We start from the raw sequence: 26,117 nt of genomic DNA, 5'->3' as shown, positions 1-26,117 counted from the left end.
TAAAAATAAAAAAAATGTTTTTCTCTTTACTTTACGTAACCACCTGCTACCAAAAGCCTTTGACGCCAACCCATACCAGCTAATGAAGGTTGAATACTAACCTTTGGTTTTGGTTTATCTTCAGTTTGTGGCTTCCCTTCTTCTATTGGTTTTTCGTCACTTTTCGGTTCCTCTGACTTTACCTCACTTGCAGGTATGGTTGTGTCGTTAGTATCTTCGTAAATATCATATGCCATCTGTTTTTGTTTTCCTTTCAACTTTTTGTGTTTGTTGTAAAGTTTAGAATATTTCGACTCTAAGTCAATGAGATGTTCTATAATGAACTGTTTGTCAGTGAAGTAAACTTTTCCATCTGCTGTCTCGAAAGCTCCTTCAGACTTCAATATTTTATTTGTGAGAGTCTGTTTCTTTTTTGAGATACTAGCCGTTCCATTTCTATGAAAAGTGACTTTGTAGTTAGGGTTTGTATTTCCAGACCTGGCACTTTCTATTATTGAATTTTTCTCTTCATCTGTAAGTTCTTTGACAGGTTTTGACAATGGTTCTGAACTTTTTGTTTGTGGTGTCAAATCTACCGTTTCAACTTCTTCGGTCATTTCATCTCAGTAAAAAATTTTAGTTTGGTTTGTTTTCAACTGGTTGTTGTTGTTTTTTAAGTCGGTCTAAAACTTCCTGAGGTATAGGGAGGACTTGACAAACACGTTGTGTAACTGCTGGAAGTCGACAAATCCATCTTGAACCCATTTGTCTCAATGCTGTATTGTTCATTTCATCTCAGTAAAAAAATTTACATTCCCCACGTTTGAGGCGGTTGCGGTTGGTTGTTGTTTACCCACTGTTGTGCATGGTTATATCCTCTGTTAAAGAATCTTTCACCTTGGTCCATATAGTGCCCTGCTTGGTTATAGTAGTCATTTGCTTTGTTATAGTAGTTTCCTGCTTCTCTTCCTACATTGTCCATCCATCCTTGAACTTTTCCTCTTGTTTCAGGATTTGGAATAAGATTTGCTGCATCTCGTGCTACCTCCCAACCTTTCTGTACAGTTTGTATAATAGGTTGTGCTTTCTCTTTAAGTATACCTAATGTACTCAAAATCTTCCTTCCAACTCCAAATACACCTCTGGCTATTGTTCCCACTGCGGGCAAAAATCTGGATGCAACTCCTGCTAATGCGCCAAATAAACCCATTTCTTATAGGGTAAAAAATGACGAATCCAAACAAGGACCCCTATGTTTCTAAAGCGACAAAGAAAGCACTCATGGTAAAAATCTTTAGTTCAACACCAAATGCTTGGTTTATGGATATCTTGGAAAACATTCCGAGGTATAGAGAAGATGGACCACCATACTGGCTAATATTTGTCGGTCAAAACACAAGATACTGTGAAGCCATACCATTACAGTCCAAAAATATTTTAGATGTGAAAACTGCTTTGACAATATTTGTTGACAAATACCATCCAACAAAACTGACATCTGACTGTGAAAGTTCTTTCAAATCAGACGATATTAAAAACTATCTGCGTTCAAAAAATGTAAACCAATATTTCATTGTCGACCAAAACCATTCTGCTCTTGGTGTCATTGACAGTTGTATAAAAATCTTAAGAGACTTAAATCAACCACAAGGTGGTGAGGTAGATGAAATGTCATATGACGACAAATATAGACACTTCTCCATGGCAAAGATGAGACAAGTTTTAAATATTTACAATAACCGTAAACAAAAAGGTTTGGGAAACCACTCCCCCGAAGAAATGAAAACAACCCTGACTTAGAGAAAGACTATATATTTAATAGTTTAGTCAAAAGAGACAAACAAGAAAGAATGCCAGGCTTCAAACTTAAGAAAGGTGACAAAGTAAAAATAGAAATACCTAAACGCGACCCATATGAAAATACTATTGACTATGACAACAATGGGAACTCGACAGGTACTCACATTCGTGTTCGTAAAAATAGAAGAAAGTATACAAGAGAATATTATGAAGTTTTAGGCAAACATGGCAAAATGTACACACTGCAAGCAGAAGATAAAACTACTATTGTCAGACCTCGTTTCAAACTTGTCAAAGTTCAAGGTGGTATACTTTCAAAGACAGTTCCTAACAAATATAAGACAACTGCTGACGAATATGCTAAAGAAGTTGAAAATGACGACTAAGCAATTCTATACCATGCGTAAACTGTCATGTAAGGTGGCATATAGTCTTTACTTTGTCCCGTTGTTTGCGTATACCCTGAAACGCGATGTGTATGGTTTCCTCCTCCCTCAGTGTTACTCCAGTAACAATCTATAGCAAACTTAACGTTGTCTTTAACATCATATCCTTTACCTTTTATCATTCCTGACCAATCCCAATATCTATGCTTATGCCAACCTGCTTGAGATGTACTTAAATCTATGTAGTGACTGTGTGCAGGTAAGTTTTCACCTGAAATCGTTTTACTTCCACCTGTTTCCTTTGAAGAGTTTGCACAATACAAAAACCTGTCGACTATTTGAGTCCAAGTTCCGAGACCAAGTACTACTTCTGGTCTGGTAGAGTTCATTGACGTGTAAATAGAACCTATAGGATATACTGTTTGAAGTATTTCTGTCTTTAACGTTTGAAGCTCTGTTTTGTCAGCTTTTTTATCTAACTCATCGTTAACATATGTTTTGTCAGCTTTTTTATCTAACTCATCGTTAACATATGTTTTGTCAGCTTTTTTATCATATAAATCTTGAGCAGTGAATTTAACTTTGTTTTCATCCTCCATGACATAGACATTTCTACATCTAATGTCTTTATCCGATGTTATGTCATCCTCCGATGTTAAACCTTGTGGAAAGTTAGGAGGTTTCCAATTTAATACATCCCCACCAGTTCCATCAGTTTCTTCAACCGTTCCTGCAATATTTTCTATACCAACAGTTGCGAAGAAATCGTGTGTATGTCCAACGTCACTTTTCCTGTTTAAGGTTTCTTGTAAGTTTGTAATATTTGCAATGGTATGTGTATGAGTCTTTTTAGAATATTCTTTGTCAGCTCTTGTCACTTCACTTGACATTTTATTGCCAACATATGTTTTATCTGCTTTGTCATCTAACATTGCTGGTAGTTCATCTACGTCATAGATGTTATGTGTATGGTGTTTTTGTGGGTATGTTCTATCTGTCCATGCGAGAATATAGTCTCTTGTTGCATCTACATACTCTTTGTCAGCTTTCTTTTCAACATCTGCTTTCAAAAGAAGTTCATCTATAGGTTTCTCGTTTAAAGTTCTTTTTGTTGGATTTATACAAACAGTATGGTTCTTACTGTCTTGAAACAGAAACTCGTCTGTCATTGGGTTTATCGTCAGTTTTAAGTTTCCTTCTTTCAATGACTCAGATATCTTAGAATAGTTTGAAAAGTTTGTTGTGTTCTTATTTAGAGCTTGCAAAATGAGTTGTCGGTTGTGTTGTATTTCTCTCATAGACGCTGTTTCTTTCGACATTTTTATTCTAGATAAAATATGCTTTCAATAGAAAAAGAAAATTCAAGAGTTGCTACAACTAAACCATTAGATGAACTTTTTACGAATGTCGGTCAAAAGTTTGAGACAGAGACCGTAAAACATGAAGGCTATCGTTTTGACTACCCTTAAGATGGTTAAGAGACCCATCCGTCACAAAAGCTATTGGCTTTCGTAGAATGAAGTTCATTTCAGAAGCCATACATGGTTTCCCATTTACGGTCGCTTTTGAAATTCGATACTATAACAAAGAAAAACGTACGTATGAGAAATTTGAACAGGGAAAACTTTTACAAGTTAGTTTGCTTGTAAACTTAGAAACAACTCTTCAAGCTTTTCAAGAAAAATAAACGATATCTATATCGAATATGCAAACGTTTAACATTGACGAAGGAGAGTACCATCTCGATATTTTATATGACAGGAAAAATGCAACTGTTAAAATCAATAGAATAGAAGACCTTGGAGAAGACGTTTATATTTCTACAAAATATAACAACTTGGCATGGTATAGATTTATGAGGATGTTAAATCAGCCTGCAGCATATCCAGTACACCCAGACTTTTATGAAGTCGAAAACCCTAATGGAACATATGAAAATGTTTTCGACCAAGATGCTATTATTGTTCATGCTTCATTTTCTGGCGCCCAAAACTCTTTTTTATGCTTGGCAAATGACTTTTACGAAAAACCTACAAAGCTATATGAACCACCGAGTGGAAGTATTTCAGACTTTCAAGTATGGTTTACTACAGATGGAAGAAAAAGAATAATTCCATTATACCATGCGTTTTACTTAGAACTTAGTTTCATATACAACTACTATCGAACGGTAAAAATATAATTTTTTAATACGGTTGAGGTGTTGGATTTGGTTGCCAACTAGACTGTGGTGCAGGTTCAGGCTGTTGTATAACAGGAGCTTGCTCTTCTGGTTCAGGGTCTTTAGGTATAATACCAACAAACTGACCTACCCTTTTGCCAATATTTTTGACTCCGTTCCAAATTCCTCTTCCGACGGTTTTTATTCCATTCCATATACCTCTTCCAACATTTCGAAAGAAGTTTCCTATTCTTCCAAAGAAACCCATTTTACTATATGTAAAAATCTAATGTCCACCTAGTCTCTTACGTTTCCTTCTGAGTTCCATAGCATTCTTTAACTGGAGCTCATACATTCTATTTCTCCTCTGGTAGAAAACATACTCTGGGTCAACTCCTGTGTTCGCGTCATCTGCATAGAGTTGTTTATATCCCACTTCGGGGTTTGTATAAAACTCTTTCCATCTCATATTTGCATACCATGGTGGCAAACCTAACGCAGCGTCATTTGACATGGCAGTTTGCATTTGTACATCTGTTGGCACTTGACCATAGTTTGCCATTGCAGTTTGTATTCTAACTTCATTTGGAATATTCTCTGGGTTTGGTTGTCCAGGTTGCTGTGCATTCGCTAAGTTCTGTGCGTCCATTTAATATTAGATAAAAATATCTCTTACGAGTACATATGCTGAACATTTGCTGGTATTGGTTCATCTTCATATTCTCTGTACTTTTCTGCCACGTCAAATAAGTAAATGACACAATGGAAAAAACCTAAAACAAGTAGTCCTATTTCAAACCACATTTACTTACCAATAAAATTTCTTTGTTATGACACTTTTTCCGGTTTATAGGACCTCTCTCATATTCTATCTTGTCATATCTAAACTCATAGTCATGTATGTCCTCTAACCATCTCATGACACTTTCCAAACCACTTTTATCGGATGTAAAGTAAAAGCATGGATGGTTATGTACAACGTCTAAAGTTTCTAAAGAGTCTCTCAAAGTCCAGTCTACTTGGTATTGAAAATCATATGTGTTATAGAACGGCGGGTCTACTATAAAGAAAACATTTTCCTTGTCTTTATATTTTTCATACAACTCTGTCCAATGACATCTCACAAACTCTATACCCTCAGTATATTTTTCTATGTTCTCTTTGAAAACCTTTGTATAGTTAAGATATAAAACTTTTGACATAAGTGTTTCAATGTCATGAACTCTTATAGAACCACTATATAATAGTCTAGCAGATATACTATCCCAGTCAATATATTCTGCCTTTTTCAAAACCTCTCTGACAGTATTTTTCTTATCTAATGGTATACGTTCCATCTTACCTATAGGTATCTTTTCTTTTAACTCTTTCAATATTTTGTTTGTGTCTGGTATATGTTTGAGACGGTTCATATAGTTGTCGAAGTCATTGCATATAATCTTTGAGTCTGGAAATATTATATGGCACAAATGGGATATATAGAAACTTCCACCGAACAAATCTACAAATGTTAGACCATTCGGTAGTTTCTTAAGTTCTCTCAATAGAATATCTTTACATCTACTCTTATTTCCAAAGAAGGGTAACGGTGGTTTTGTAAAATTCATTTTATATATATATAATAAAAATGTTTTTACCTGAAAAGTGACAGAAAAGTGACAAAACATGAAAACATATATATTTTGTGAAAAGCTCCTGGAAGACCCGTATATAAGAACTTCAGATGGAACACATACTTTTTCAGTAAGGACATATGAGGTGAGATTTCACCTGTTTTCTACCCTCTTTTCTACCCTCTTGAATTTTCATGAAATTTACACCAAAAATATATTTTAGGTGAAGAGGTGAGATTTCACCTCTTTTTTCACCTCATTTCTCACCTCTTGAATTTTCATGAATTTCTTCGTAAAGACTTTGTTAAGACTTCTTCATCTAATTTCTCATGAACTTTCTTGTCTATGTTTTGTCAAGATTTCATCGTAAAGACTTTGTTGAGATTTCTTCGTAAATGACCCAAAAATATATTTTAGGTGAAGAGGTGAGATTTCACCTCTTTTTTCACCTCATTTCTCACCTCTTGAATTTTCATGAATTTCTTCGTAAAGACTTTGTTAAGACTTCTTCATCTAATTTCTCATGAACTTTCTTGTCTATGTTTTGTTGAGATTTCTTCGTAAAGACTTTGTTGAGATTTCTTCGTAAATGACCCTAGTAGTATATTTTTGGTGTAAATTTCATGAAAATTCAAGAGGGTGAAAAATTAGGTGAAAAAACAGGTGAAATCTCACCTCTTCACCTAAAATATATTTTTGGTGTAAATTTCATGAAAATTCAAGAGGGTGAAAAATTAGGTGAAAAAACAGGTGAAATCTCACCTCTTCACCTAAAATATATTTTTGGTGTAAAATTCAAGAGGGTGAAAAATTAGGTGAAAAAACAGGTGAAATCTCACCTCTTCACCTAAAATATATTTTTGTCTGATTTTACGAAGAAGTCTTGACAAAACATTTACGAAGAAGAAGTCTTGACAAAACATTTACGAAGAAGTCTTGACAAAGTCTTTACGATGAAGTTTTGACAAAGTCTTTACGATGAAGTTTTGACAAAGTCTTTACGATGAAATCTTGACAAAGTCTTTACGATGAAATCTTGACAAAGTCTTTACGATGAAATTCATGAAAATTCAAGAGGTGAAAAATGAGGTGAAAAAACAGGTGAAATCTCACCTCTTCACCTAAAATATATTTTTATTGAATTCTGTATAATATTCTGAGTAATATGACAGATGTTTATATAACACTTTCTCCGGTTTATAGGACCTCTCTCATATTCTATCTTGTCATATCAAAACTCATAGTCATGTTTGTCCTCTAAGACTTCATTTATACTAAACATCTTCAGGGCTAGAAGGCACGAAGTGCCTGGAAGCCCCACTCCCTTTTTTTTTTTTTTTTTTTTTTTTTTTTTTTGTTTTTTTTAAAGCCGCTAAATTTTGTCTTTGAAATTTCTGAATATAATCGTAAAAGTTTTTCTTTGAAGATTGCAATCATCTAACCCATGTCTGCATGAAATATATCGTGTTTTCAAATATTATTATTAAAAACTGTTATCGAAAATAAATTTTGCTTATGTCATTTTGTTATTATTTGAAATCCGATCCAATAACAAAATAATAATGATTTTATAAATTTCTCTAACAGATGGCGCAATGTCACCCAGATTAGTGAAGCCTATCTTCATCATTTTGTTTCCAATTGGTATGATTCCTTAGATGGTTTTATTTAAAGAGGAAATTTAGATTATAATATAGAATACTTAGCTGTTTTTAAAATATCTAATTAAAAATAATTCTTGTTATGTTTTTTTTTCTTGTTTGTAAAGCTGTGAATGCTGAATGACTGCGAAATCTGTTATTCGATTTTAAGTCTTCAGTTCAATTATAATATTGAAACAGCTGATATGCCCGAGAATATCAAATCTCAATTTAGGACCATGTATTTCCCACATTATGATTCATTTGAATTACGAGAAATCAAAGATTCTCTTGATAAAATCGGAATTGAAGAAACACTTAAACTACACAAATACATGTTTACATTTAATCCTTATCTAATCGAAACGTTTCTGACAAATCATTCTTTAATTGACTCAAATATTGAAATTTTTCAGCTCACTGTTCTCTACTCTTATATCTCATTGATACAAACACCGAAATTATACCTAAACCTTGAGCTTTCTCTACCAGTTATGAAAGGAATGTTGGCAATATATGTAAATTCATCGAATCAAATCATTTCAACAATTATAAAAAGCTCAGTGTATAATCTATTAAGCAATATCTTTAATTCAAATGAAAATTTCGATTATTCTCTTTTGATCCCTTTTTTATCCTTTATATTTTTCCATCCATCAAGCTTACCAACATATACATTCGATCTTTTAATATCATCAAGCCATGTTATTCTCTCAGATAGACGATATTCCACAGAATTCATATCAATACTCGATGGAATTACATTACAACTCGGAGGATATTTACCAAATCGTTACATTAATGAAATAATTACAGATCTGAGCATTTATATTCTTGAACTTTCAGTTGATGCGTTATTATTTTTCTCACATCTTTCAAATTCTGTTAGTGAAGAGAGAATGAATGAAGTAGAGAAGCTAATTGTGATCGGCATACAAAATTCGGTTAAAGATGATACCCAAAATTCAATTCACAATTCAATTGAAAAAATTCCTTTCATTGAATATCACAAAACAGATATTGAACGCTTATCAGATGTGCAATGTGATATTCCTCCATTAGAAAACACTCCACAGTTTCCAAGAAAAATTGAATTATTTGAAATCATTGGCTCAGAAATTTTCACAAAAATGCGTATTGTTTCTCAAGCTCTGATTGTGAATAAACATGTTTGCGCATCATTCATAGAGATGTGTAAAACAGCTTTTGACCAAGACAAAGAAATTTCCATCAAAAAGTTCGCAACTTTTTTTGCACTTTTCATTGAGATAAGAAAACAGTTTCCTTTTTCGATTCCAGTTCAAATTTCAAGTCACAAATCTCTTTTCAATCCACAGATCACAGTATATGGATCTGAATTACCAAACGACATCCACACACTACGCTCTATTGCAATCGATTTTATCTCAGCAAATGGCTTAGAGTCAATCATGTTTACTCTATATAATGTGATGGGATATCCATTGCTCTTCTGTGAGGTTCTTCAAAGACTGATCAAGCAATCTCCAATAACACTATTTTTAGATAACTGCGCTCCAACATTTGCACAAATGACGCTATATCCAATGTTCTTCTATAAATCATCGAATTCATTTACAAAAGAATCTTCAATGGCTAGATTTTGCATTTTTCAGTATATGAATAACTATTTACTTGATAAGAATATATCAAAAATGCTATTCAATGATCAGTTTTTCATTGAATATTTCAGTACATTATTATATGATCACAATGATATTTCCTATATTAGAATTCCATTCTTGAAGTATCTTACTTCAAAAGATGCAGTTGACAACGAAAATTTAATTGAAAAGGTAACAGGAATCATCTTGAAAGAATGCGATAAAGCAAATGATAATGAATCTCTATTAATTCTTGTAGACTTATTCAAGATTATTAATGAGGCAATGATCCAAAACCCAGAACTGTCATTGAATATTTCTACAGTTATAGGAGATGTTTGTGATAGTTTTAATGATGTAGAGAAAGGAGAAAATTCCGAAGAATATATTATTCAATCATTAGGATTGATCATATGCTGCTCTCTTGAAAGACCTCTAACAACACCGGAGCTTGCTTTGATCGAAGCTGTAGTTCGGAAAATTTTTGGAATTCAGCCACCAAAACAAATTTTCACTAAAATTATTCAACTTTTGAGTGGAAGGAGCCTAACTAACATTCATCCCTCATTTAAGATTAAGCAACCAAAAGTTCTCCAAACATTTATTAATATCTTTAAGAATTCATCTGAAATAATTGAAGTTTTCACTTTCATTTCTTCGCTATTCACATTTTCTTCCAAAAATTGTGAAGCCGCTCATAAAAGCTCATTTGACAATTTTTTGATACAAATAATTTTCAAATGGAGAGATAGTCAGGATATAGAAAGTTCAATTTATGAAAGTGCAATAAAACTTCTAATGACTCTCATGTCAAGCATTTCTTCAGTCATAATTGTAAGACAGTTTGTTTCAGTATTATGCCCAATAGATGGAGAACTATTTCCAAGGCATCATCAAATAACAATGGCTGCATTGAATGAAGTCCTTTCCAAATCACGCCTGAAGCCAAGCTGCGCTTTTCCAATTGATATGGATTCAGTTATTGAAGTTAATGGATTTGATAGGCAACAAATCACAAATGGTTTCACCATTTCTACGTGGCTTTATTTGAATCATTTTGATCCTCAATACAAACCGCCCATTTTCAATATTTCTGATACTGTTACCAAACAAGAAGTTGGAGTGTTTCTACAAGGAAATTCTTGCGTTATTTATGTTCAATCTAATGAAAAAAATTGGTCTATTAGACCGAATTTTGCTATACCAACCAAGAAATGGTGTCTCTTGGCAATTTCTTTTAAATTTGACAATGCACTCAAGAAATGCATTGCCAATCCAATGTTAAATGACGAAGAACCTGCAACACTATTTTTAAACTACCCAGATTTGAATGATCAAAGTAATTCGCCAGGATTAACACTGACAATTGCAGGCACCATAAATGATTCAGTCCAGCCAAAGAAACCTCTTCTCATGAGCTCATTTTCTGTATATTCAGGAGATTTGAAAATTCAAGTAATGAAAAGCTTGTTTGATAAGTCACTCATTTCCCAACCTGTTTTTATCAAAGGAGAATCCCTCGTTATGCATATAGTTCCAAAAGATAGAGACGGAACGTTTGCAATTATTGATACTCTTAATAACAGCAATTTAAAGATCAAGCATGCAAAAAGAACGAATAATACACCTTTGACACTTAGTGACGTTTTAGTTAATAAATGTGGAGTAGATTTATTACTACCACTTTTCGCTCAATTTGATTTGACCTTTTCTGACAAAACAAACTTTAAATTTTATCCAGAATTGGTTATTGATTTGCTCGAAAATGCACTTGTCATAAACAGTGAAGGACAAAAGATGTTTTTGGAGAAAAATGGATTCCAAATTATTTCTCATTTATTAAGGCAGAGCGGGGACAATAATATCAATTACTCGATCTACCAGCGATTTTTTAATATTTTTGGCCTTATTACAAACAAAGAATTGCAAAAGAATTTACTTCTTTACATTTTGTTTAATGTTGAAATTTGGCTGAAAACTGACAGTGAAAATCACAAGAGGATTACAAGACATTGGAGTCGAGTTCTTTTACCAGCTAGAAAAGCAATGATGTGTGAGTTATTCCCATTCCATTTCATTCTAAGTTTATTAAGATCCTACTACTACTATGATGGAATTGAAAAGGGAATAATAAGATGCCCAAATAGAATCCGTGGACAACAATTTGATGTATTAGATGCAAGAAAGCAGCTTTTCATAATTTCACATATTATATCTATCGAATCATTTAATGAGCTTGATTTCAAAACACTGATCAGTCATATTTTAACAGTTAATGACCACAAACAAACACCAGACCTATTGATTTTTCTGAGAGAAATCATTGTTGAGAATATTATCCTTAAAAAGTTCCAAATACAATCAATTTCCATTCTTCCCCTACTACAATATCTTTTCAACCTCCGCAATGATAAAATTTCTGCTGCGACTATTTCTGTTATCATTGAAAGTCACAAAGCTGATTTAATAAATGATATTGATATTAACAGGCATATTGACATTATAATGCATCAAATTCCAATTGAAAGCATTACAGTTGATTTTTATACATCTATTTTAGAGATGTTAGAGCAAACACCAGAACTATTTCCATTTGTATCTTGGATGGCAGTTAACTTGGGAGAAAATTCCTTATCGAAATTGATAAATAATGTAAAACCTTCAATTAATTATACAAAGCCAGCATTTTGGATGAATTGGCTAGTTGTTGCAATATTCAATCTTGAGAAAAACAAACAGCTTAAACAAGATGTCATTAAATATATTCTCAATTGCGGAAAAAGTAATATTCTTTCAATTTATGCATCATTTTACATTATTGGACTTTCCTTAAACAAGAACTACGAAGATGTGATATGCCAATTACTTCTTGCATATGGACAAATGATTTATAAAGATGAAAGCGAAAATACTAATCAATATTTTACATTCGTCACAAATTTCATATTGTTCAGGCAAAAATCAGAGAACAACGCAATTCTTAAGCTGTACAATGACTATTATAACACATTTTCAACCAAAAGCAACCAAAAGAAATCAATTCCGAACACTGCATCACCAAAGAACAGGAGAAGAAGCAGGTACTCAATAAATATTGATTATGAAGAATTCCAGTTGAATCAAGAAAGTTACTCTCCTGTTTTGTCTAAGTTAGCTTTTGAAACGATTACAAACAAAACGGAAAGGAGTCCTCTTTTGAATAAGAAGAGAAAGAACATCGAATGTAGTTGCTCAATAAGTCAACACCAAGATATAAAAATTACTAAACTCAGTCCATCTGAATTAAATGAGTCAATCGGATTTCTATCCAATTGCAGCTTCGACTATAACATCGGATTAAGATTTTCTCAATCTGGAAAATGGTCAGACATTGAATTAGCTGCTCAGGCGATTTCAATTTTTGAGAAAATTCCTGATCAAAATTACTCAGAAATAGTGATTATACTTTGCTCATTCTTACTACATGAAGGAGTTGATGTTTCTCTAGCTATGTCAAAAATCCTTCAGACGCCACTAGTTTTGAACGCAATGAACTTTTTCTATCATCATGCATCAGAAACAAAAACAGATGTATATTTTGATCAACAACATTCTTCTTTTGAACCAAAGAGCTTCGAATACATCAAGTCTCTTTCACAAAGAGAGGCCAAAAATATCAATGCATCTCCTTTGCGATATATTAAGCATTTCATCAGAGAACAAGAAGATGCATCAAGGAAGGCTATGGGAATTTTTGGAATGATCTCGGATGAAGTCGTTTCAATCGGCGTGAATGTCATGGCAGAGTTCATATCAATTTGGCAAAAACAAATTCTTGATAGCGAAAAACTTTGGAATAGGTATTGGCAGACAAATACTTCAAACAATGCTCCATGGCTAAAATCCCTGCCTGAAAAAATGCGGAATAATGAACATTTCAAGAGAGATTCTTGCATTTGTCCTTTCTTTTGTCCAATGAAACAAAAGCAGAGCAAAGACTTTTCTGACCATATGGATGCATCCTTATTGAGAGATACTGGATCAAAGAATGTGATGATGTCAAAGTTAGAAGATTATAGACGCAAGCTAGCTGAAGAATATTCAAAATCAATACTTATCAAAAATGATAGCTTGACACAGGACAGTTATAACTACATTTCTTCCGATGAAGAAAACAGTACTGAATTAGGTGACAAAAATATCGTTCGCTGTATTTTGGAACTCCATTGTGACTTAATTAAAGTAGATTCAACAACGAAGTCAACATTTACATTAATGACAAATGAATTCATTTTAACAACTAAGAACAGGACAAAAATTGTAAATTTGAATCAAATTAAAAACATTTTTAGGAGATCACGATTACATCATAAAACTGCAATTGAAGTTTTCACATATGATGGCAAATCGTATTTCATTGATTTCAAAATAATAAATTCGATTTACATTATTTTAGAACTAGAAAAACTGAAATTGCCAAGAATACAAATTTTTCAAAAACTTGATTTCATGGAACATTTCATGGAATCAAATTTCACAGATCTTTGGATTCACAGACAAATATCCAACTTTGAATATCTGATGGTCTTGAATGTTTACAGCGGAAGAAGTTTCAATGATACAAGCCAATATCCAATTTTCCCATGGATCATCAAAGATTACAAGTCTCAAATTCTTTCTTTAGAAGATCCTGAAACGTATAGAGATTTAACCAAACCAATTGGCGCGATTGGCAAGGATCGATACCAGAAATTACTTGAGTCATTCCCCTCTATTCAATATCTCTATGGAAGTGGAATGAGCTGCTTTTTAGCTGTCTATCATTATCTTATTAGAGTTGAACCTTTTACATCGCTCCACATTGATCTCCAAGATGGAGCATTTGACAAAACAGCAAGATTATTCACATCAATTGATAAGTCTTATGATAATAGTACAACAGGAACTAATAACTACAAAGAATTGATACCCGAGTTTTTCTTTTCTCCAGAAATTTTTGAAAATAAAAATCATTTTGATTTAGGATCGAAAAATTCAGATGTCGAACTACCAAACTGGGCTGCAAATCCAACAGAATTTGTTTATTTGCACAGAAAGGCATTAGAAAGCGATTACGTTAGTCAGCATTTAAATTCTTGGATCGATCTAGTTTTCGGGGTTGATCAGAAGAGGGAAGACAATATTTTCATGGAAGAAATGTATTCAGATATTTGGAACGATAAAGAAAACATGAAAAATGCTGAAAGACGAGCTTCAATTGAAGCTATTTTATACCATGTTGGACAAATTCCTACGCCACTGTTCAAAGAAATGCATCCTCGAAGAATGGCATCAATGAAACAAACAAACTCAATAGATAAACCACTTTCAGTCTGCTTGTGCGAGTCCAAATCAGTTATCATTAGTGCAATTCGTGTGACACAGAGCCATAAATATAGGATCAACATTATTGACAGACTAGGTTTATCAAATGCATGCTTAATTGATGCTGTATCTATTGCAACAAAAATCAAACTTATCAATTCAAGACAAATTCCATTGGAAGATGTATTATCACCTCATAAATTACAGAGATCCAGAAGTGGAAGTGAGAGATACCCTTCAAATGTTCTATCTTCTCCTCGTCATGCTAGACATTCATTGATAGACAGAGAGAAAGTTAATATTGATGTTGTTGATAGAAGGGAATTCGTAATGACATCAAAGAATCTTAGAGACTTCGCTTTAATTAATGAGAGGAAATTGAAAGCGCAGTATTCAAGTAGTATTGACTCATTCATTATTACTTATCCATCAGAAAATGATGAACAATGTCTTCGCGTTATTAAAATATTAGAAAGAGATGATTCCAAATGTGATGTTTTAATTCCTCAGCGAAGTCATGTCTTATCATTGAGTTGCGGTGGCGAGTGGGTTGTTGTATCCAATAAAGATGCAACAGTTTCATTCTACACTTCCGATAACCTACTTCATCCGAAATTCTCAGTTCAATCATTCACTTCTGATGTAAGATGCTCTGCTATTTCCCAAAATTTCCATATGAGTGTATTATGCACTAGAGATGGTGACACTATTATTGTTTCTCTCTCTTCGTATAAGATTGTTAAGACATTTTCGATTGGAGAAAAATGGCATCCAGTATCTGTTATAATAACACCGACATGGGGATTTATTTTAATATTTGCGACAATGATTGATGAAAATGGAATTTTAAACAATAAATTGTTCCTATATTCAGTCAATGGAGAATTCCTGAAATCGTGTGATATTGAAAGAAGTATTACATCTTTTGAAACTGTTAGATCTCCTGATGGATTCGATTATATCTTGATGAGCGATGATATTTCAAATCTTTATTGCTTCGAAGCGTTTTATCTTGATATTGGTCAACCATTTTTCTCTGCATCGTCTGCAACTACCTCATCTGTGATGATTTCGAGTGTTGTTGAACTTGAATATGATTGGGAAAATTCAATTTGCATTGCAGTTACCAACAGTGGAATTGCTCTTTTTATTCCACTTTGCATAAATTGACAATTTAATTCAAAACATATTAGTCACTTTTTGAGAGGAGGAGCGACAATTAAAAAAGTGAGGATATATATTTTAATAGTTGCTTGATACTTTTTCGGGCTTATATATAAGTCCTAAAAAGTGTCATAACTAATTATTTATATTTTAAATTATGTTTTATGTAGTAAATTTTGTTTTTCATTGAAATATGATTATTCATATTTTTTTAAGCAAAAGTTGATTGTATAATCTCTGGTTCAAATTGAGAAAAGAATCAGAATATATATCAGCTTTTAGTAATAGATAAAATTTCAGGTTATGGAGATATTTCCAATTTTGAAAGAGTGAAATTTTGGACATTTATATCAGAAATTTTGGTACCCTAAGAAAGTAGTAACTGCAATTGGCAATATATCTTAAAAACGTTATTTAATCTGTTTTAGACAATTTTCTCAACTATCTCATAAAAACATTCAAAAGTTTCGAATACTGAACATAAACTAATCTTTGCATGCAGAAAACTTGACTATTTATAATAAAAACAACCCACAATCTGGGAATTTATTGATTCAATTTTAAAAAGATGAAAATTTTACAGAATTACATATGAGCAACAGGATTTATTTCATTATTAAAACATGTTTTAACCATTAACATGACATTTCCAAAATCTTAAGGGTGCACTTACCACTTTCTGACATGCTCCCATAATATCAATAAGGGAGGTTAAAATAATCGCTGCTAAAACTACCGTTCGTAACACTCTCAATTTTGTATTGTTATTGGCGGGAGCGCTTGTGAATTTTGCCGATTTCAAAATAAATAAACATTACATTTGTAAACAGTTTACATTTGTAAACGCTTTACAACGCGTAAAGTACTCAAATTTGAAAGTGTTAATGCCAAAATTTCGTGTTACGAGTGATTTTACCTACCTTATATCTTTATTGTGATTGCAAAAAAGTATTACAGTAATATAAGGTACTAAGTAGTGATTTAAAATAACTTCTTCCCGAACAAAGTTAATAACTTTTTACCCTAGAAATTTGTATAGAAAACTTGAATGTCAAAAAAAAATTGAGAGAATGTCAGAAAGTGGTAAGTGCACCCTTAAAAAATATTACATTTTGAAAAAATGTTCTGTATGATATCCCTGATATTATATGTTTGTTTAAGTTATTAAATTTGAAAACATTTCAAATTTTGAGAAAATTGATTACTTTTATTAATATGATCATCTTTACATATAACTTAATATTACTAAAGATTGAAAATTTTCCCTGAAAAGTTAATTCAAAGTCTCACAATCTAGATTTTGTGAGTACTTTAAATGATAATATAAAAACCTTAATTCTTTATTATTTTTTTGACAGTTTACTGAAAATATCTGACATTTAGATCTATCTTGTCAATTTTCCTACTCTAAGTCGAGGATACAGTTGTTCTCATTGAGGACAAAACAAAATACTCAATCATGCAATGAAAAATGGTGACAGACTTTTTTTTAAATATACGAATTTTTGCAGACTTTTCAGAGAATTGAGCTCCCGCTCAATTCTCTGAAATAGTCTGTTAAAATTTAGTATCTCTGCATTATTTCAATATAAGCTTCATTTTTAAATAGATTTTAAAAATCGAGCATTGAAAAAGTATGCAGAGATTTAAAAATTTATTCCAATTGAGTCATTTGAGAGTCTCTCAATTTTTTTTGCAACTCAATTGGAATAAATTTGGATTTACACATTCAACACAAACACTTTTTAAATTTTATTTAAAAAGTGGTTGTATTGAATTACCCAGATTTGCTTTACTTTTACCACCCCCATAAAATTTCTGAGATAAACGATTATTATATTTTTTATGGTAGAACAGTATATGCTTCTATAAAGGCACTTAAATCTTTGATAAAATACAGTGCCGGTATATTAAAATATAAAAGCTCGAGAGTGAAAATCTTGCAAAAAGCCCCTTTTTTGGACCTTTTTGCTCCTCATTTGATCGAGCATATCCATAGTTATGCAGACACTATCGACAATTTTAAGGCCAAACTCATTTGTATGCAATTCCAAACAATTTTTGTTGAAAGTGCTCATTATAGGCGCGAAAAAACTCAAAGTTCTCAAAAAATTCAAATCGCATCTACGCAAAAAAGAACTTTCATCTAAAAATGTTATAACAACAATAAACTTCAAGCATAAATAAACCTAGGCACCAAACTACAACTCTTAATCTTTGAATAACGGCGAAAATATTTGCATTAAATCTCATTTTTTACAAAATCTATGGTTTTTAATTGGATTTGATTTAGACCAATGTTATAGGCATTGTAATTATTACATAATTACGAAACATTGAAATTATCCGACTTAGCTTGAAATTTTTTTATCCATATTTGCTGACTACTTGTAAACATTACTTATATTCTTCATTAATTTTTATACTTTTTTCTTAGACTCCTTTTTATACCATGCAAAATGGTTTTGTGAACAGTTTACAGAAGTAGTATATGAGTGCGGGTTGTGTGACTTTTTTTGTTGCATCTATATATAGACGATGCATTAAAATATATTTATTTATAAATCATTAAAAAAATTAACATTAATTTTAAAATAATTTATTTTTTTATCTTTTATAAAAGAAGCTATATATAGATGATGTCAGATATTCCGCGATTAATTAAACATTGTTTAAATCCTGAATGGGTTAAACTTCAATTTAAAAATGAAGATTGTGAATTATTAAATGAATATGAAAGCCAAAATAAGCTAATGAGGTATAAATATAATGATAAAGAATATTTAATTTCATGGAATCAATGGAGTCATAATCAAAGACCTCATAAACGAGAAGAAGAAATTGAAAATAATGAAATGGAAATCATTGATGACATTAAAGAGGATGGAATTCCTAAATTTTGTAGAAAAACCTTTAGAACTAAGTTAGGAGCATATAAACGTAGAGTATTAAATCCTGAATATCTTAAACATCAATTTAAAAAGGAAGACTGTGAATTATTAAACGTTAATGAATATGAAAATGCTAAATCAAAACTGAGATATAAATATATTGGAAGTGATGAAAGGTGTAAAGATAAAGATAAAGTTTATTCAGTTTCATATAATAACTGGCACACGTTGGGGATAAGAAAACATTTAGGAGATTATGGTAAAAGTTCCGAATTCTTCAAATCTAGTATGTATGAGAGAGTAAAAGAAATCAGATATAATTATCATTCATGAATGAAAAATAAACTTTAAAAATTCATGTCTTACATTTTTTGAATAATTTATTTTTTTAATTCGTATGAAAATGAGTGTCAAGACTAACGACGTTAAAAAATTGGGATTCACAAACGAGGAAATAAAGGATATATTAGAGGAGGCGAGTTATGAAGTTAATAAATATTATTTAAGAAATTGTCAAAAATTCGCGGAGTTATTAAATGATTTAGATTATGATGGAAAAATGAATAAAGATGATGTTATAAATTTCTTATATCCCACATCTGAAGAAGAAAAACCTAAAGAACCTGATGTTTTCCCTGAATATTATGAAGAACGGATTAAAGATGATGAATATGATGAAATTGAAAGACTGGAAAAAATAAGAGATGAAATAGATGAAAAAATTAAGGAATTAAGAGAAGTTGAAAAATATAATGAGAATGAAGTAGAGGGTTTAATGAATATCCCAGCTTCAGAATCAGAAGTTCAAAAATCTCATGAAGAAAGATATAAAAATTACTTTTTGGAATCTACTAAAAATTTATTAGATGGTGAAATAGATGAAACACTTTCAGAAGAAGGCACAAAATTTATTCATAAACATAAGTTACAATTTATTGACGATGGAGATTATCCATGTATATTACTTTCACCTCCTCTTGATTCTGAAAAATTCAAAAAAGCACTGAAAAATGTAACATATGCAACAAATACGATTAAGAAAGAAGACCATGATATTTACACAAATTATTATTTAAATAAATGTGCAGGTGTTGATAAAGTTTTTGATTTGTTAGATAAAATATCAAAAGAAACAATTGGTACATATAAAATTTTATGCGATTGTGGTTTCATTATTGAAGATACTAATAATGTTTCATATGAAAGAACAGCACCGAAGGAAGACGAAGTTGAAAGGTCTATACCATTCGTTATTAAGAATATAAAAGATATGAAAACTTATAAACATTATATTTATTCATTTATTTCAGAAAAAATGGAAGCAACCCATAAAACATCATCTCATCATTTTATAGCTATTCATACATTCCTTTTCAAAGTTGTGAAATTAAATAAGACAGGAATTAGATTTAATGTATCAGGGTACGCATTCTTGAGTAAATTAAAATGTATTCGTCACGTCGCAGATGATAAAAATTTATGTGTTCTTAATTCATTTTATGGACTTTAGCCCTGGACTTTAAAAAAATAAACTTTATTTTTATTTATTTTTTAATTTTTTATTCTTACATAAATGAACAAAAACGGAACAGCTAAAATGAATGATAATCAAATAAGAGCCGAAGGTAGAAGGTTATTTAAACGCTTCTATAACATTCCTGATGGTGTTAATCCTAAAACTCGTAGAAGTTATTTAAATGAAGCCATAGATGCATATGAAGGATTTGACATTTCATCAGAAAGTGAGAGGTTAGCAAGAATGTTAAACGTTAATATTGATTTTTATTATTGTGACCCTCAACCAGAAGACGTAGACATAAATAAGGTAGACTTTCCATTAGTGGAATCAATAATGATAGATCCAGAATTTGAAACAGTAAATATTTTATTAACACAGAGTCCATGTGGAAAACTTCACGCTGACAGAATTACAGACGTTGAAGCACTCACAGGATATAAAGTTTGCCCCTTTTGCAAAGAAGAAGTATATTCTATCCGTGATGACCCAGAAAGGAAAAACCAAAGAAGATTTTTAAAACATTGTGAGAAATGTAAAGAAAATAATGGAAGATTAATTCAAGACGTTCAATTGCAAAACACACAACAACCATATGCACCACATATCACGAAACAGAAGATATATCAATGGCTATTAGCTCACAATTTGCAGGAATATTATAAACCAACAAGATATTATATTACTTTTGACTTCGAAACATTAGAGACTAAAGAAGAACTTCAACTTTCTGAATGTGCAACTTTGAACGCTTACTTAAAACCATTTATGGTATCATCAACTGTCAAAATAAAGCCGCAAACGGACTCTTTGAGTCCTGAAGGTCTTTCAGACCGAAGCGGCGAGGTCGTAGACCGTGATAAAACATTTACGAGGAATTTTTGCTTAACATCAAGTGATTCGTTCATCTCTGATTGGATTGAATTTTTATTTTCAACCTGTTCATTAGTTGCTAAATCAAATATTGAACAATATGAAGAATTAATGAAGCCGCAAACGGACCAAACGGCGGGGACTTTGTCCCATACATTAAATGAAAAACAGAAGGAAGCATTTAAAGAACTTCTAGATGAGGAATTCAATAAAGTGAATATCATAGGTTTTAATTCGGGAAAGTTTGATTTAAATTTAATTCTTCGTGATTTAAACACTGCAAAATGGAAAATAAAATCAATGCTGGGTTCTTCTTCTCAATTTAAGCAAATCATTGTAAAGAAAACAAACTGTCCATATGAATTAAGATTTATTGACATCAGAAATTATATAGCGGGTGGAACATTAGACCAATTCACTCAAGATTTCGGAAACAATAAATCACGTGTTAAATCCTTTTTCCCTTATCAATTCATCACATGGGAGAATTACGAAGATGAATTATATAAAGTGGAACCATTCACTCAAGATTCATTTTATTCAGCATTAACTCAAGAAACAATATCCGATTCAGATTATCAAATATATCTCAATGATGCTAAAAATTTTGAGAATAGATTAGAATATTTTATTCATTATTGCAATAAAGACGTTGAAATTATGATTGACCCAATTGATAAAATTATTGAAGAAACATTTGTTTATAAAATTGACATGCTTCATAATCTTTCTTTATCATCGAAATGCATCAAATGATTCGTTACGCGTTAGCATATAAGAACTTCAATCCTAACGAAACATATCCAGAAGAAGAAAATGTGGAATCAAGTTTTGAATTAACAAAAAAGTATTGGAAATATAAAATTGATTCATATAAGAAACAAGATGAAAAAGCAGAAAGGGATACTAAAAACAATGTTTCAATGGATGACTATCAATACTATCACGATTTAATCCTTTCATCTAAATGCAAAATGTGTGGTAAAGCGTTTACATATGCTAATAAACCAACATTAGATAGAATCGATAATGAAAAACCACATACCAAAGAAAATTGTCAGTTAATGTGTTGTTATTGCAATGTCGTAAAATCAAATAAAGATGAAGATGTTCAACGTTTAAGAATAATTTAAGAAATTATACATTAAAAAATAATTTACCAATGACTCTAGATTCAGTTGAAGCTTATCACATCCTCCGTAATGGAATTACTGGTGGTTTATCAAATGTTCAACATAGAGTAAATCTTAAAGGAATCACGCACATTAATAAACTTTCATATAATCCAGAAACTAAAACTGTATCAAATGAGGACACTTCCAACATTATGACTCATTTCGTTGGTGTTGACTTTAATTCATTATATCCTTCATCATTTTCATCTAATCCTCATGATTTCATTCAATATACTGACCATAAAATGTATATGCCGGGAAGATTGAATGGTGTTATCATTTGTGATACAGCAACAAAGAAAGCAAAAGCACTGGGAATAATTAAGAAGAAAAATACTTTATTCGTGGCTGAAGTAAAGGGTCACATTGATGAAAAATACATTAATGATTACATAAACTTTTTACCAATAATAAGAAACTTAGATATTATCACAGATGAAAAAACAATTGGCAGTTTTATGTATAATTACATGAAATCAAACAATCTACCAGTTGACCAGAAACAGAAAATTAACTCAGTTAGCATCAACACACAACCAATATCAACCATTTTCTTCTTATTATCTTTGGTATCTAATAGACAGATTTCATTTTATCATTGATGACATTCAATCAATTTTAACATTTACGAAAAACACTTGTTTTAATGAATTTGCGAACGAATTTATGAACGAAAGACAAAAGGCTGAATTAGAAGGAAATAAAGGAAAAAGTTTATTTTGCAAGATTTCACTTAATGGATCATATGGTTACGATGCAATGAATACACAAAATTACGCAAAGACTAAAATAATGAATGCACAGAAGGCACGCGTTGCATGTATGTCAAATAAGTTTAAAAACATAAGAGAAATAGGTGAAGATACGTATCAAGTGATGCTTAAAGATAGATTTTATAGATGTGATACATGTTTACAAGAGGCATTCTTCACTTTAGATAACGCAAAATACTGGTATTTGGTTTTCATTTATGATTTTATGTATAAATGCATGGATGTTAATCGTTTTCATTTCATTGAAGGTGATACTGATTCATCTTATTGGGCAATCGCTGGCGACCCAAATCTTCCTAACACTCAAGCATTTCAAGCAATTGTAACCGATAAAAAATTTTATGATAAAAACATTTACAAATTCGCACCTTTTGATTTCTTTTGTTTTAATGAGAAATTTAAACCTAAATTAAAGAATAAAGCTGAAGAAAAAGCACATGAGAAGAAGTTATTGGGTTTAGCAATTGAGAAACAAGGTGATAACATGGTTGCTTTATGTCCTAAGTGTTATACTTCATTCAACGGTTCAATTGATGGAAGTGATTTTAAAAAGATTGCACAAAAAATGAAGGGTGTTAGTTTACGACAAAATAAACAATTAACACCTAAAAATTATTTGGATATAATAAATGATAAAGTTATTTTCGATGGTCAGAATATTAATTTACAACTTAAAAACGGGTCAATGACTCGCTTAACAATCGGTAAGACTGCATTAACAGGAGCACACACTAAGGCTGTATGTTGTGAAAATGGATGTTGTATGCCATTTATTTAATAAAATGCCACAGAAGAGACAAAAGGAACCGTAAATAATGGTTGTGATTCTTGATCAAAGAGGTGAGCACCCTTAAACATTTATTTTATTTTTATATAAATGAATAGCGTAGATTTAAAAATTTTAATTGATGATTTAGTACTTAATCAAAATTTTCTTAATTATTATGAATTAAAATCATATCTCCAAAAACATGATAACAATATAACGGGTGATGATATGGATTATTATTATTCGTATTATAAAAATGAAGTTTTGAAATATCATGATAAAATAATTTCTAAAATTAAAGACAAAATTAAAAATAATGAATATTCAAAGGGAAAAAGTAAATCACAACTTAAACAATTGAAAGATTTCAAAAATAAAGTATTAACAGAAGAAGATATTGATGAATTATATAAATTATATAAATTATATAATCCTGAGCCGCAAAAAACAAAGGTGCAAAACGCCCAGGTCATTCAGACCATAAATGAAGCACAAGCTTTAATTTATGATTCATTAGTTAAACCATATTCAGCCCGACTTTTAAATGAAGATCAACTTTTGGAATTCATCCTTCAACATAAACTCGAAGCGGGAAAGTATATCAAACCTTTATATACAGCATATTTAAAACAAATGAATAGAATACATCCAGAATTAATGAAGGGGGGAATGAAATCCAAAATCAAAGCAGATAAAATTAAACCACCTGCAACACCAAACCCTCCAACGACAGTACCGCCTCCTCCTTCAGTTAATCCTTCATCATTCACTTTATTATATCCATTTCAAACATTTAAGAAGCAAAAAGATTTTAAAAAGGATTTCAAGATATTAAATAAACCAATTGACCCAAAAATTCAACCGTTAAAGGAAAAATTTAGTCGCCCTTCATTTGCACCATATCCATATTCATACGAAATCGATCATTTAGAATATTCAAGAGGAAACGTTACTTATTTATTTGCCATTAACATTAACACCAGATATTTATATTGCATTCCGGTGAAAGGGAAAACAGAACAGGAAACAAGAAGAGCTATTCAATACTTACTAGATCATGAAAGAGTAGATAATATAAGGGGTGATGGTGATAAAGGATTTCAGGCAGCTATGACTCATTATTTCCCACAAATTAATTTTTACTTTTCATCCTCTCCATATACGTTTCATAATAAAATAGTTGATGCGGTAATGAGAACTCTTAGAGATGCGTTAGGGTTAACGGTCAGATATACTGGGATGGAAATCATGACTCCATCATACAACAGTTAGTATATTATTACAATAATACATGGCATAGAACAATAAACATGAAACCAGTGGAAATGAAAAATGATATTTCAAAAGAATGGGAATATATTAGAAAGCAAATGGAAAGGTTGAATGATGTTAAACGTGAACAAATTAATTCAGGGCTCAATGAATTTTAAACAAGGAAATAAGTTTTAATTCATCTCGATTATGGAAAACTGATAAATTAATGACAAAAAGAAGACGAAGATTTGACACAATAGCTGAATTTGTTAGATATTTAACGGCAATGCATTAGTTGAAGTTTAACAATAAATTAATAGAAATTCCGATTTATTTTATTACTCATTATATTTAAATAATATTTAATTTTTTTTATTTCGTAAGAATGAGTGACAACGAAGCAGTCAAGAGTCCAGACGATGAATATAAAAAGAAACTAAACGAATTAAATCAAAAATATGCTATTACAAAAAGAAGCCACAATGCGGTGGGTTGAAAACGATAAAGAGAGGAAAGAAATAATCGAAAAATTAGAAACTTACCGTTCAATCCTTAAACTGAGTGAAGCAAAAATAAAGAATTTAATAGAATAAATAAATTGATTGGAAGAGATGAATTTAATAAGATGAATTTTTAAACTCAATCCAATTTAATTTTTTTCCTCTTCGACAACATCTCTCTTTCCATCATTACTGCATAACATTTTCTCAATTTTAGTGGTTTGTTATTTTTAACATGTTCTTGCATCATTTTTATCATTTCCTCCCTTGTTATGATTCGTGGTAAATTTTGAGCTTGTGGGGATTCATTTATGATAAAAATAAAATTTGTTATCACTTATTTTATCGTGAATGTTTTAGGTTATTCAATAATTAATTAATTATTGAAGAACTGAAGTGCTACCATGTACCATGTGCTACCAGGTCATTTAACTTCTCTGAAAAAATGAGACACATGACATTTTTGACAAACAGTTCAGGAGGAAGGTAGTTATGAATTAATTATTGAAGAACTGAAGGTGCTACCATGTTACCATGTGCTACCAGGTCATTTAACTTCTGAAAAAATGAGACAACATGACATTTGACAACAGTTCAGGAGGAAGGTAGTTATGAATTAATTATTGAAGAACTGAAGGTGCTACCATGTTACCATGTG

At 31.2% G+C, this 26,117-nt stretch overlaps 9 protein-coding genes and 1 pseudogene across 10 annotated transcripts, besides 4 other annotated features; 4 read left to right on the top strand and 6 right to left on the bottom strand.

Moving 5' to 3' along the window:
• Positions 1 to 3,364: part of a mobile genetic element that runs on past the window's edge.
• On the bottom strand, positions 27 to 596 carry TVAGG3_0455510 (uncharacterized protein; the record flags this gene model as incomplete). The annotated part of the gene is made up of 1 exon (XM_051234817.1): positions 27 to 596. One exon carries the CDS (start codon positions 594 to 596, stop codon positions 27 to 29), a length of 570 nt encoding a protein of 189 aa, XP_051104547.1.
• Positions 616 to 768, bottom strand: TVAGG3_0455500 (uncharacterized protein; the record flags this gene model as incomplete). Its single annotated transcript, XM_001300829.1, has 1 exon — positions 616 to 768. The coding sequence occupies one exon, from the start codon at positions 766 to 768 to the stop codon at positions 616 to 618; it is 153 nt and encodes a 50-aa protein (XP_001300830.1).
• On the bottom strand, positions 788 to 1,189 carry TVAGG3_0455490 (uncharacterized protein; the record flags this gene model as incomplete). The annotated part of the gene is made up of 1 exon (XM_051234816.1): positions 788 to 1,189. The coding sequence occupies one exon, from the start codon at positions 1,187 to 1,189 to the stop codon at positions 788 to 790; it is 402 nt and encodes a 133-aa protein (XP_051104546.1).
• Positions 2,162 to 2,764, bottom strand: TVAGG3_0455480 (phage tail repeat-like family; the record flags this gene model as incomplete). Its single annotated transcript, XM_051234815.1, has 1 exon — positions 2,162 to 2,764. One exon carries the CDS (start codon positions 2,762 to 2,764, stop codon positions 2,162 to 2,164), a length of 603 nt encoding a protein of 200 aa, XP_051104545.1.
• Positions 3,365 to 3,711: 347 nt separating the features above from the next.
• On the top strand, positions 3,712 to 4,347 carry TVAGG3_0455460 (annotated as a pseudogene). The gene has a single exon. A coding segment is annotated over exon 1 (636 nt).
• Positions 4,348 to 4,351: 4 nt separating this feature from the next.
• TVAGG3_0455450 (serine threonine-protein phosphatase family) lies at positions 4,352 to 4,594 on the bottom strand (the record flags this gene model as incomplete). The annotated part of the gene is made up of 1 exon (XM_051234814.1): positions 4,352 to 4,594. One exon carries the CDS (start codon positions 4,592 to 4,594, stop codon positions 4,352 to 4,354), a length of 243 nt encoding a protein of 80 aa, XP_051104544.1.
• An 18-nt stretch (positions 4,595 to 4,612) lies between these two features.
• Positions 4,613 to 4,975, bottom strand: TVAGG3_0455440 (uncharacterized protein; the record flags this gene model as incomplete). The annotated part of the gene is made up of 1 exon (XM_051234813.1): positions 4,613 to 4,975. The coding sequence occupies one exon, from the start codon at positions 4,973 to 4,975 to the stop codon at positions 4,613 to 4,615; it is 363 nt and encodes a 120-aa protein (XP_051104543.1).
• Positions 4,976 to 7,708: 2,733 nt separating this feature from the next.
• On the top strand, positions 7,709 to 15,777 carry TVAGG3_0455430 (beige/BEACH-related family; the record flags this gene model as incomplete). Its single annotated transcript, XM_001300833.1, has 1 exon — positions 7,819 to 15,714. The coding sequence occupies one exon, from the start codon at positions 7,819 to 7,821 to the stop codon at positions 15,712 to 15,714; it is 7,896 nt and encodes a 2,631-aa protein (XP_001300834.1).
• Positions 15,778 to 16,365: 588 nt separating this feature from the next.
• Positions 16,366 to 16,398: a mobile genetic element.
• Positions 16,399 to 16,630: 232 nt separating this feature from the next.
• Positions 16,631 to 16,807: a mobile genetic element.
• Positions 16,808 to 19,034: 2,227 nt separating this feature from the next.
• Positions 19,035 to 26,117: part of a mobile genetic element that runs on past the window's edge.
• On the top strand, positions 23,142 to 23,714 carry TVAGG3_0455390 (uncharacterized protein; the record flags this gene model as incomplete). Its single annotated transcript, XM_051234812.1, has 1 exon — positions 23,142 to 23,714. The coding sequence occupies one exon, from the start codon at positions 23,142 to 23,144 to the stop codon at positions 23,712 to 23,714; it is 573 nt and encodes a 190-aa protein (XP_051104542.1).
• Positions 23,814 to 24,653, top strand: TVAGG3_0455380 (uncharacterized protein; the record flags this gene model as incomplete). The annotated part of the gene is made up of 1 exon (XM_051234811.1): positions 23,814 to 24,653. A coding segment is annotated over one exon (840 nt), but the record flags the coding sequence as incomplete, so codon positions are not given.

Source organism: Trichomonas vaginalis, chromosome V (assembly GCF_026262505.1).
Source record: "Trichomonas vaginalis G3 chromosome V, whole genome shotgun sequence".
Classification (NCBI taxonomy): domain Eukaryota; phylum Parabasalia; order Trichomonadida; family Trichomonadidae; genus Trichomonas; species Trichomonas vaginalis.
This window is presented reverse-complemented; position numbering and strand designations above follow the sequence as displayed.